General features: G+C 35.1%; 1 protein-coding gene across 2 annotated transcripts in view; it reads right to left on the bottom strand.

The window, feature by feature from the left end:
- The window catches only part of HACE1 (HECT domain and ankyrin repeat containing E3 ubiquitin protein ligase 1), a 174,609-nt gene that overhangs the window by 72,298 nt on the left and 88,917 nt on the right, over window positions 1–13,394 (bottom strand). For both annotated transcript variants that reach the window (XM_066373576.1, XM_066373577.1), the window contains one exon: window positions 8,034–8,184. In XM_066373576.1, coding sequence (XP_066229673.1) covers window positions 8,034–8,184 — 151 coding nt within the window. The remainder of the gene's footprint in view (window positions 1–8,033; window positions 8,185–13,394) is intronic.

Here is a 13,394-nt window from a genome sequence, read left to right as displayed (position 1 = left end):
ACAGAAAACGCTGACACAAATAGCAAAAAGAATAGTGATAGCAGATAAGTACCCCACAGCAAATTACAAACAACAGCTTATGCCACCCCAAGATCGAGAAATAACACAACTGAAAATTGGGAGGCAGAAAATACCAACCCTATACTTAGCTAGCTTCACAAACAACACACCCAAACAAGGAGTGTATACACAGACAAAATGCGAAGACAAGAGAAGTGCAATCCAAATGAATCAACAAGAGAAACAGCCAGAAAATGAACTGAGTGAGATGAAAATAACTAAATTACCAGATGCAGAGTTTAAAATAATGATTATTAGAATGCTCAAAGATCTTAGAGCAACAATGGATGGACACAATGAGCACATAAATAAAGAGATAACAAGCATAAAAAAGAACACTGAAATAATAAAAAAGAACCAGTCAGAAATGACAAATACAATATCAGAAATGAAGACTACACTAGAAGTAATTAAAAGCAGGCTGAATGAAGCAGAAAATGAAATCAGTGATTTAGAAGACAAGATAAACAAAAATACAGAAGCGGAGCAGCAAAAGGAAAAGAGGCTCAAAAAATGTAAGGAAACTCTAAGAGAGCTCTCTGACAACCCAAAAAGAAACATCTGCATCATTGATGTTCCTGAAGAAGAGGAGAAAGAACAAGAAATAGAGACCTTGTTCAAATAAATCATAGCTGAAAACATCCCTAAGTTGATGCAGGAAAAAGTCGCAGAAGTTAAAGAAGCAAAAAGAATTCCATTAAAGAGAAACCCAAAGAAATCTACACCAAGACACATCATAATTAAAATACCAAAGCTAAGAGATAAAGTGAAAATATTAAAAGCTGCTAGAGAAAAAAATGTCAATCACCTACAAAGGAGCCCCATAAGGATGACATCTGACTTCTCAACAGAAACACTTGAGGCCAGAAGGGAATGGCAAGAAATATTCAAAGTAATGTAGAACAAGAGCCTACAACCAAGACTTCTTTAAACAGCAAGGCTATCATTTAAAATTCAAGGAGAAATAAAAAGCTCCTCAGACAAAAAAAAAAAAAATCTCAAGGAATTCATTACAACCAAACAAATGCTACAAGAAATGTTAAGGGGCCTGTTGTAAACAGAACAAAGGAAAAAAAAATATATAGTAAAAGAGGGATGTACCTTTAAAGAATAAAATGGCAATAAACAACTACATATCAATAATAACCTTAAATGTAACCATTTACATTTAAATGATCCATTCAAAAGACATAGGGTAGCTGTGTGGATAAGAAAACAGGACCCATACATATGCTGTCTACAAGAAACACACCTCAAAACAAAAGATACACATAGATTGAAAGTAAAAGTTTGGAAAAAAATATTTCATGCAAATGGAAATGAAAAAAAAGCTGGGGTAGCAATAGTTATATCTGACAAAATAGACATTAAAACAAAGGCTATAGTAAGAGATAAAGAAGTTCACTATATAATGATAAAGGGAGCAATCCAACAGAAAAATATAACCGTTATAAATATCTACACAACTAATATAGGAGCACCTAAATATATAAAGCAGACTTTGAGAGATATAAAGGATGAGATCAACAGCAATACTATAATAGTAGGGGATTTCAATACCCCACTATCATCACTAGATAGATCCTCAAGAAAGAAAATTAACAAAGAAACAGAAGACTTAAAGAACCAACTGGATTTAATAAATATCTTCAGAACCTTTCACCCTAAAGCAGAAGAATATACATTCTTTTCAAGTACTCATAGTACATTCTCTAGGATAGATCACATCTTAGAACATAAAACAGGTCTCAACAAATTTAAGAAGATTGAAATCATATTAAGCATCTTCTCTGATCACAATGGCATGAAACTAGAAATCAACCACAACAGAAAAACTGAAAACTACACAAACACTTGGAAACTAAATAGCATGTTATTAAATAATGAGTGGGTTAACAATGAGATCAAAGAAGAAATAAAAAAATTCCTAGAAAGGAATGATAATGAGCATACAACAGTTCAAAATTTATGGGACACAGCAAAAGCAGTTCTGAGAGGGAAGTTCATAGCATTACAGGCATACCTTAAGAAGCTAGAAAAAGCTCAAGTAAACAACTTAACCCCACATCTAAAAGAACTAGAGAAAGAACAGCAAGTAAAGCCCAGAGGTAGTAGAAGAAAGAAAATAATAAAAATCAGAGCAGAAATAAATGACATAGATTATATACTAAAAAAAAAACAAGAGAGGATGAATGAAACCAAGAGCTGGTTCTTTGAAAAGGTAAGCAAGATCAATGAACCTTTAACCAGACTCACCAAGAAAAAAAGAGAGGTCTCAAATAAATGAAATTAGAAATGATAGGGGAGAAATAACAACTGACACAACAGAAATACAAAGGATTATAAGAAAATACTATGCCTAAAAATGATACAACCTAGGTGAAATGGACAAATTCCTTGAAACATATACTCTTTCAAAAATCAATCTGGAAGAATCAGAAAATGTAAATAGACTGAATACATCAAATGAGATCAAAACAGTTATCAAAAAACTCTCAACAAACAAAAGCCCTGGGCCAGGTGGCTTCACAGGTGAATTCTTCCAAATATTCAAAAAAGAGGTAACTCCTATCATTCTCAAGCTATTTCAAAATATTTAAGAGAAAAAAAGACTTCCAAGCTCCTTTTATGAGGCAAGTATAATTCTGATTCCATAACCAGGCAAAGACAACACAAAGAGAGAAAATTATAGGCCAATATGCCTGATAAATTTAGATGCTAAAATCCTCAACAAAATATTAGAAAACCAGATCCAGCAATAAATGAAAAAAATCTTACATCATGATCAAGTGGGATTTATTCTGGGGAGGCAAGGCTGGTACAATATTTGCAAATCAATCAATGTGATTTATCATATAAACAAAAGAAAAGAGAAAAACCACATGATAATTTCAACAGAAGCAGAAAAAGCATTTAATAAAACCCAGCACCCATTTATGATCAAAACTCTCAGCAAAGTGGGAATACAGGGAACATACCTCAATATGATAAAGGCCATCTATGATAAACCCACAGCCAACATCATACTCAATGGGCAAAAATTCAAAGCAATCCCCTTAAGATCAGGAACAAGGCAAGAGTGCCCCCTTTTCACCACTTTTATTCAACATAGTTCTGGAAGTCTTAGCCACAGCAATATGACAAGAAAAAATAAAAGCCATCCAAATTGGAAAAGAAGAAGTAAAACTATCATTATTTGCAGATGATACGGTTTTTTATATAGAAAACACTAAAGTCTCAGTCAAAATACTACTGGACCAGATAAATGAATTCAGCAAGGTGAGAGGATATAAAATGAATACTCAAAAATCAGAGGCATTTTTATATACTAACAATGAACTGTCAGAAAGAGAAGTAAGGAAAATATCCCCTTCACTATTGCAACAAAAAAATAAAATATCTAGGAGTAAATTTAACCTAGGAGATTAAAGACTTGTGCTCAGAGAATTATAAAACATTGATAAAGAAAATCAAGGAAGATACAAACAAGTGGAAGCTTATACCATGTTCATGGATAGGAAGAATAAACATCATTAAAATGTCTATATTACCCAAAGCAATTTATAAACTCAATGCAATACCAATTAAAATACCAATGACCTACTTCAAAGATATAGAACACATATTCCAAAAATTTATATGGAACCAAAAGAGAACACGAATAGCCTCAGCAATCTTAAAAAAAGAAGAATAAAGCGAGAGGTATCACACTTCCTGATATCAAGTTATACTACAAGGCCATTGTACTCAGAACAGCTTGGTACTGGCATAAGAACAGGCATATAGATCAATGGAACAGAACAGAGAAACCAGAAATAAACCCACACCTTTATGGACAACTGATATTTGACAAAGGAGGTAAGAGCATACAATGGAGTAAAGATAGCCTCTTCAACAAATGGTGTTGGAAAAACTGGACAGCTACCTGCAGAAAAGGAAACTAGACCACCAACTTACACCAGTCACAAAAATAAACTCAAAATGGATAAAAGACTTCAATGTAAGTCGTGAAACCATAAGCATCTTAGAAGAAAACACAGGTAGTAAGCTCTCTGACATCTCTCACAGCAATATATTTGCTGATTTATCTGTATGGGCAAGTGAAATAAAAAACAGGATAAACAAATGGGACTATATCAAACCAGAAAGCTTTTGCACAGCTAAAGACAATATGAACAGAATAAAAAGACAAACCACAGAATGGGAGAATATATTCAACAATACGTCTGGTAAGGTGTTAATAATCAAAATTTATAAAGAACCTGTACAACTCAACACCAGGAAGATAAACAATCCAATCAAAAAATGGGCAAAAGAAATGAATAGACACTTCTCCAAAGAGGACATACAAATAAATGCCCAATAGGCAGATGAAAAAATGTTCAACATCACTAATCATTAGAGAAATGCACATTAAAACCACAATGAGATACCACCTCACACCAGTCAGAATGGCGCTCATGAACAAAAGAACACATAATAAGTACTGGCGAGGATGTGGAGAAAAGGGAACCTTCCTGCACTGCTGGTGGGAATGCAGACTGGTGCAGCCACTGTGGAAAACAGTATGGAGATTCCTCAAAAAATTAAAAATCAAACTGCCTTTTGATCCAGCTACCCCACTTTTAGGAATATACCCCAAGAACACCATAGCACTGTTTGAAAAGGAGAAATGTACCCCATGTTTATGGCAGCATTGTTCACAGTAGCAAAGTTCTGGAAAAAGCCCAAGTGTCCGTCAGTGAATGAGCGAATTAAAAAGTAATGGTACATATATACAATGGAATACTATGGGGCCGTGAATAAGAAGGAAATCTTATCTTTTGCGACAACATGGATGGACCTGGAAACTATTATGTTAAGTGAAATAAGCCAGGCAGAGAAAGAAAAATATCATATGACCTCACTCATTTGAGGAATCCAATGAACAATGTGAACTGAGGAACGGAATTGAGACAGAGGAGGGATCAAAGGGACCAGAGGAAAAGAGGACAGAGGGAAAGGGGATGATAGGATGAAATAAACCTGAAGGGAAGGGGGGAGGGTGCTGTAGTGAGGGGAGCAAAGGAGATATTGAGGGGATTATGGGGCAGGGGAAGATGCATTTGGGGCGACAATAGAATCTATGTAAATACAATAAATTAACATCAATAAAAAAAGGAAGAGTAAGTGATCAGAGGGGAAAGCTGTTGTCAATAATGCAGAAAATGACTTAAAAAAGAAATACAAATATTAACAAATGAAATAAAATAAATATATATGAGTATGTATGTGTATATATATATATAAATACATATATAAATTGATATGTGATATTCAAAATAGTCGGGATTCCATAAAAGAAAAGCGAAATGTAAAACTGGTATTCTTTTCTATTCAGTTATAGCTGTACTAAGTTGGTAGGTTTAACAGTAACATTAAGCATTAAATGCTTATTTATAGAGAAGCTACTCAACAAATTAAAATTTTAACTAAAATATCGGACAACATTGAATATAAATAATGGTAATCATATCTATACCTGATTTGATTTTTCTATTCATCATTATAAATGAGTAGAAAATCAAATCAGGGGTCAATTCAGTATCTAACAGCACAAACCACACCAGAGCACATTAAGAACAACTTTGTGTAATGTGAATGTTTGAGCAGTAAAACTCACTTAAAACAGCACAGAAAAAGAACAATGAATCAATAATTTAGATTAGAATTTCACACAGACAGTAAATTATCACTCCTAACTAATGTTCAAGAAGTGGTATGTGAAAAGCCAAAATTTGAATTACAAGAAGGTGCATAACTTCCTTCTTCCAGGAGGTGGCAGAAAAAGTGAAGAAAAAAAGAAGGGAAAAAAAAAAAAGAGTGTGAAGCAGACAAGAGGATATAGAGATACTTACTTAGTCATACCTTCCTAAAAGGCTGTCTAACCTACTCTAAGTTTTAAAGTATGTACTTATGTCAAAATACTTGCAAACCATTTATTAGCGTTGGCCAAAAATTTTACATGGAAGAATCATTTAGCATAACTCACTAATTTAAATTTGAATTTTTACACACAGTAAAGCTGTCAATCGTAACTAGTTTTGGAGGAAGTGGTACATAAAAGCAGAGATATCACTATTTGGATAGATAAACTATATTTATGCTCAAAAGACAGTCTAAAGAAACACGAATTTATGAACCCAAAAGCAAATTTTATACTATGAAAATTTCCTGAGATAAATCATCTTTAAAAAAATAACTTGGAAAAAGTTACTAAATCACACATTTGTCCAAAATCTGACTTATTGGAAAATCTAATACTATAAAAAACATAAATAATAGCAATTATAGCCATGTTGATTTTAACCCTTTGAGTAGTATGAACGTTCATGTACATCCTTGTGCCTCCTGACCATCCAGAGTTCGATCATACAAAAATTTTTATTTTAGCCTGACCAGGTGGTGGTGTAGTGGATAGAGCGTCGGACTGGGATGTGGAGGACCCAGGTTCAAGACCTCGAGGTCGCCAGCTTGAGTGTGGGTTCATCTGCTTTGAGCAATGTTACCAGCTTGGACCCAAGGTCGCTGGCTTGAGCAAGGGGTTTATCGATCTGCTGTGGCCCCACAATTAAGGCACATATGAGAAAGCAATCTATGAACAACTAAAGTGCCTGAAAGAGAAACTGATGATTGATGCTTCTCATCTCTCTCCATTCCTGTCTGTCTGTTCCTGTCTATCCATCTCTCTGACTCTCTCTGTCGCTGTAAAAAAAAAAAAAAAAGCGTAAGGCAACATTAAAAAAAAAAGGCAAATGTATGTTCTTCTTGTTTCCATAAACTGGTTATCAAACATGATTTTAAGTTAATAAAACTGTAACTGGAACTAATTTCATTTTTTGGTAAACTCACTCCCAGGGGTCAGCAAGCATGAAAAAACCTCACTACTCAAAGGGTTAACTGACAAAATTATAATTTAACACGAGTAACTACACTGCTTTGGGTTTTATATGGAGTCATTCTTTCAACGATTCCATCCATAAATGTGCTTATACAACAGAAGCAATAAAAAATGTTCTAACAAAACACATATCTCAATAATTCTTCCTTGAAGTGATCCCAGGAAATAACTTGGTAAAACCAGTAACTGAAAGTAACCTTATTTTTAAAACATACATGGACACAACACATTACACACACATGATACTAAAATCTAAACAAAATGAATGTGGTCTTTCTCTCTGAATAAGAAATTTTTAAAAAGCATGATGGTGACCCTGATGGGTGGCTCAGTGGATAAAGTGTCGATGTGGTGTTCCAGATGCAGGACAGGTACAAGAAGCAATCAATGAGTACACAACTAAATGGAACAACTAAGTGAGACAATGACTTGACGTTTTTCTCTCCCTTTTCTTCCTTCCTTTCTTTTCTCTCTCTTTCTTTCTTTCTTTTTCTTTCTCTCTCTCTCTCTCTGTCTCTCTATTCAATAAAAAATGTTTTAAATATCCTTACCCTTTGAATAAAACACTAATAAAATTAAATTTTTGCTTGAAAGAAAAATATAGCCTGACCTGTGGTGGCATTATGGATAAAGCATTGACCAGGAACACTGAGGTCACTGGTTTAAAACCCTGAGCTTGCACAGTCAAGGCACATACAGGAAGCAACTATGAGTTGAGGTTTCCCGCCCCTCCCCCCTTTCTCTCTCTTCTCTCTTTAAAATAAGTAAATAAAATCTTTAAAAAAAGGACTGCAACTCCTTTAAAAACAAAAACAAGCAAACAAAAAATATATATAATCTATATAAAAGCTCACCAATTAAGACTTGCTGTCGATTAAACAGAGGTGAAAGAAGGAAGGTGTGTGCCTAACTTAAGTGGTAGGGGTATAAACCAAACTTCCTGTATATGAGGTTTCTGATTAATGAATGCATGCTTTGTCAAATTCATCTCTTTTACGTCTATCTTCATAACAACGTCATATACTTTTCTGACCTTGAACACCTGGTTTCTTGGAGTTTTATTCCCGTTGTAGCCCATATCAATTCCATTACTTGGAGAGGATGGACCAATTCGAAAGACATGACAAAATATCCTCACAATCCTTAAAAGGCTCTTCATCTGAGCATCATAATTACTAGATAGGCTAAAAATTAAAATTAAAGAATATGTTAGATGATATAAAACAAATTACATCTTAAAATATTTATTTTAAAACATTTTCATCCTGTCATAATAGTGGACAGAATGTTTTGTTTAATAGAAAGTTACCAAATATATATAGTACTTGTCTTACATATGAATAAATTATAATTTTTAAGCCACCAGAATATAACCAATGATCAAAGCATAAAATAAGAAGAAAATCAACATTATATAACAATTAGTTTCTTAAGACACCAACTACAAGGCAATCTCCAACTTTTATTTCCTAAAGTATATTTGTATATTAAACTTATTCTTTAGAACTCAGAACATTTCACAGAGAAGCAATAGTAGAAATGTTGGCCTTATGTTTAGGCCAACCCATAACTCAATAGTACAGGCTGAACTTTCTACTCTTCTATCTATAATCCCATTTACTTTCCCCACCCCAGAATAATAAATACCTTTTCACATATAAAACATTCAAAAATTGAATAGCCTTGACCCTGACCTGCGGCGGCGCAGTGGATAAAAGCATTGACCTGGAATGCTGAGGTCGCTGGTTTGAAACCCTGGGCTTGCCTGGTCAAGACACATATGGGAGTTGATACTTCCTGATCCTCCCCCCTGTTCTCTCTATCTCTTTCCGCTCTTGCTCTCTCCTCTCTCTCTAATAAAAATGAATAAAGTCTAAAAAAAAAAAAAAAAATCAACTATCAGTGATGTTTAAAAAAAATTTGAATAGCCTTAAAGTTACTATCTGTGTTAGGGTGGTACTCTATATAATGGGTTGTCTTATGACTCTACATAATATAAAAAATATACTTCACTATAAAAAAAAGTAAAAGAAAAAGACAGACTCAGGCCCTGGCTGGTTGGCTCAGTGGTAGAACATCAGCCTGGTGTGTGGAAGTCCTGAGTTCGATTCCCAGTCAGGGCACACAGAAGCGACCATCTGCTTCTACACCCCTCCCCCTTATAATCTCTCTCTCTCTCTCTCTCTCTCTTTCTCTCTCTCTCTCTCACTCTTCCTCTCCTGCAGCCATGGCTCGAATCGTTCAAGCAAAGTTGGCCCCAGGAGCTGATGACAGCTCCATGGCCTTGCCTCAGGTGCTAAAATAGCTCAGTTGCTGAGCAAAGGACCAGCAGCCCCAGATGGGCAGAGCATCACCAGGTAGAAGGCTTCCCGAGTAGATCCTGGTCAGGGCACATGCAGGAGTCTCTCTGCCTCCATGCCTCTCACTTAATTAAAAAAAAAGACTCAAATCCTATTAACACTAAACTATATTGACTATAATATAAACTCTGACAAATCATAAAGCCCCTCAGAATCCCACAGTGCCTGGGGATTGGTCATCATTATAAATATCAATCACTACTCTTCTACAGAGAAGCTGTAGAGAACAGTCCAAATTTGTATTTAACCTAATGTTAGATATTTTAAAACATTCTATTGTTGTTGTTTAGGAAGTAGTTTTATTTCAAAATCTCTAACATCAGTTATCTTGTATTATAACAGCTGCACAAAAGCAGAGTAAAGAGTTCCATGTGATTTGGGGCAAAATGATATGTTTGTATAAATTAATTACCAAAGCTTATCCTATCTTCCCCTAAATGCATTTTATCCAGTTCATATTTTTAGTTACCTTTTAATATTTAAAAAAGAAAACAAGGATCAGTAATGTAGAAATAGCAAATGCCTATTTTTAAGTATTTCAGTGCAGTAAGCACCAAATCAGAGGGTATTTCCTATCCCTCTAATCTGACAGGTTGGCCAAAATTTCCTGACATTTTCACTTCAATATGCATGTTGTCTTCTCATTCTAGATTTATTAATTGTTAAAAATAACAAATAAAAATGAGCTATCAGTTACAAGTGTTAGTAAAATATAGTAGCTATTGACTGAGAAAGCTACATCACATTATCAAACCTTTGTTTTAGTAACTTTTGAGTCAAATGTGTATAGAATCACTAATTTTGTTTGTGCTGATTTTTACATATTTGTCTTTACTAAGTATTTCTAACTTTCTATTATAAGATTATTGAGACTGACAAAACAGAAACATTGTTTGGTTGAAACTATAGCCTTCTTTTATTGTGTTGCAGCTCTTGGAACGATTAACTACAATGACTCACTTCTTCTCCATCAGAAATGTATGATTTGATTTTCCTCTGCAAAATTACTACATATACTATATAAATATTTGTTTTAAGTACCTGATCCTTTTGGATGATGGGCACACAACTCAATCAACAGTTCAAATGCTATAGTGATGTTCACCTGAAACCTATGTACTTTTATTGATCAATGTCATCCCATTAAATTTAATTTCTAAATAAAATAAATGAATAAAAAGAAAAAAAAAGTACCTGATCTGGAGTTATCTTAAGGTAAGAAGTATTTTCTTACATTGAAATCTTAAAATGATCAATTGTTAATATAGCCTAACAATTTTATATTAGTTTACCTAGTTTAAACTTCTTCCAGGCTGACTGGTTGCTCTAAACAAATGTCTCTTTTCACTTTCCAACTAGTGAAACATCTCTTTTGTATTATACTAAAAGATAATAAAATCCAAACTTCACCATACGGTTCCTAGTTAATCATAAAATAATTGATTCCAAGTCACCAGGTCTCAATATAAAAGCTTAAATATTAGTTTCCTGATTTAAAGCCCTATTGATGTACCTACCTACTACCACCTTTGGTTTTTATGACAGCACACTTCCATTCAGTGTTTTGCTTAGCAAAGGCTGTGATTTCTCTGTTCAATTGCACATTGTTAACTACACTGCTCACAAAAATTAGGGGATATTTTATAACTTCATATTCATTTTGAAATATTCCTTAATTTTTGTGGCAGTATATCTTTACTTTCAATTGTAAATATATAGAAAGAATTACTCACTTATTTAATGAAACAAAATATGTGCAAATAGGTCCTCAGTAAATATTATCTTTATCAAATATTCAAAAATCAGGCAAAAGGCTTTTTGTTTTTCCCAAAGTGTGTGAAATAACATCATAATTTCACTAATTAATATGTATAAATCAGTTAATTTCTTAATTAAAATTTTTATTAAATGGCCTAAAATTTACATCACATTGTATTAAGAAACATAAAATGATTCACAAGTAAATGAACAAAAGACAGTCTGCAAAAATACTATTAAACATAACTAATATAATATTGAATGTCAATTGTAATTTAAAAAAATTTTTTTTATTTTTTATTTTTCTGAAGTTGGAAACAGGGAGGCAGTCAGACAGACTCCCGCATGCGCCCAACCGGGATCCACCCGGCATGCCCACCAGGGGGCGATGCTCTGCCCATCTGGGGCATTGCTCTGTTACAACCAGAGCCATTCTAGCGCCTGAGGCAGAGGCCATAGAGCCATCCTCAGCGCCCGGGCCAACTTTGCTCCAATGGAGCCTTGGCTGCAGGAAGGGAAGAGAGAGACAGAGAGGAAGGAGAAGAGGAGGGGTGGAGAAGCAGATGGGCACTTCTCCTGTGTGCCCTGGCCGGGAATCGAACCTGGGACTCCTGCATGCCAGGCCGATGCTCTACCAGTGAGCCAACCATCCAGGGCTAAAAAATTTTTTAAATTGGGAAGCTGGGTGAAAAAAGGTGAAGGAATTAAGCAAAGAAAAAAAGACACAGACAATAGTGTGGGGCTTGCAGCAGGATAAAGGGGGTGGGAGAGGTAGAGAAGGGTAGAGGGGGTTAGATGAGGATGGTGATAGAGGGGGACTTGACTTGGGGTGGTGAACACAGTGCAGTGTACAGATGGTGTGTCATGGAGTTGTACACCTGAAACCTGTAAGATTTTATTAACCACTGTCACCACAATAAACTCAATAAAAAATTTAAATACCATTAAACATAAATTAGAAGGGGGAAATAATTTGTATTTAAGATCCTCTTAAGCATTTACCTTGGTAGCTGTGAGATAACAGAAAATTTACCTATTGGTCTCTGTCCCCAGTTCCTGGCACAGAGCTCCTAAAACCCTTATAATCTCCTAAGTGATTAGAGCACTAGGAGCATCTTTTGTTCTAATATTTGGTCATTGATGTCAATTCCTAAGACAGAGCTCCTAAATCCCTTAGACTTTCCTGGGTGATAGCAGTGTCTTTTGTTCTACTGAGGTGACTCCTGGTGGGCTCTGGGAATGGAAGCTGGTCAGCAGAAAATCTAAGCCATGATTAGAAGTTTAGAAATTTTAGGCCAATCCCTCTCACCACCCTCCCCACACACCATTCTTCAGAGAGAAGAGGGGCTGGAAACAGTGTTACTGTGACATGCCTATGTGATGAACCCTCCGTAACAAGTAAAACAATACGGGACTCAGGGAGCTTCCAGGTAGGTGAACACATCCATGCCCTATGAGGGTGATATATCCCCACTTCGTGGGGACAAAAGCTCCTGTGCTTAGGATGCTCCCAGATCTTGCCTTAAGTATCTCTTTATCTGATTGTTCATCTCTATCCTTTATCCTTTAATACATTGGTAAATGTGTTTCCCTGAATTTTGTGAGCTATTCTAGGAAATAATCAAATCCAAGGGGGAGGAGGTCATCAGAACCCCTGCTATGTAGTCAAGTTGAACAAAAGTTATGAGTAACCTGGGGACCCACTCACTACTTGCAATTGACATCTAAAGTGTGGGAGGGGGCAGTCTCGTGGAATTGAGCCCTTAACTTGTGGAATCTGTTGCTATCTCCAGGTAGACAGTGTCAGAATTGATTTAAATTGTAGGACACACAGCTGATGTTGCAGAACTGCATGCTGTAGGGAATAAAAGACTACACATCTGGTGTCAGAAGCATTGTGAGTGTGGTAGTGATTTGAGAGTAAAGGAGAAACACAGGAGGTGACCTGGGTTTTCTCAAAATAGTAACTATACAATAAATTCTATCAATACTACATAATAACCAATACTCATTACAGATCCCAACAAAAAAGTCTGTACAGAACAAAAAGGGCCATAACAGATTCTATAGAATACTTGAATAATAGCATGTAAGTGACAAGACTGTACAGTTTAGCAAAGTAGTTTTAAAACTTGAACTGGCAATAGATCCTTTTTTCCTACCCTGTTTCTCCTGTTTCACTAATCTGTCATTTTTTTAAGTGTTTATTTTATTGATTTTAGAGGAAGAGGAAGAAAAGGAGAGAGAGACAGGAACATTGATCTGTTCCTGTATGT

The sequence above is a fragment of the Saccopteryx leptura genome, chromosome 3 (genome assembly GCF_036850995.1).
Source record: "Saccopteryx leptura isolate mSacLep1 chromosome 3, mSacLep1_pri_phased_curated, whole genome shotgun sequence".
NCBI lineage: Eukaryota > Metazoa > Chordata > Mammalia > Chiroptera > Emballonuridae > Saccopteryx > Saccopteryx leptura.
Note: the sequence above shows the minus strand (reverse complement) of the source record. Positions and strands in the feature narration are given on the sequence as shown.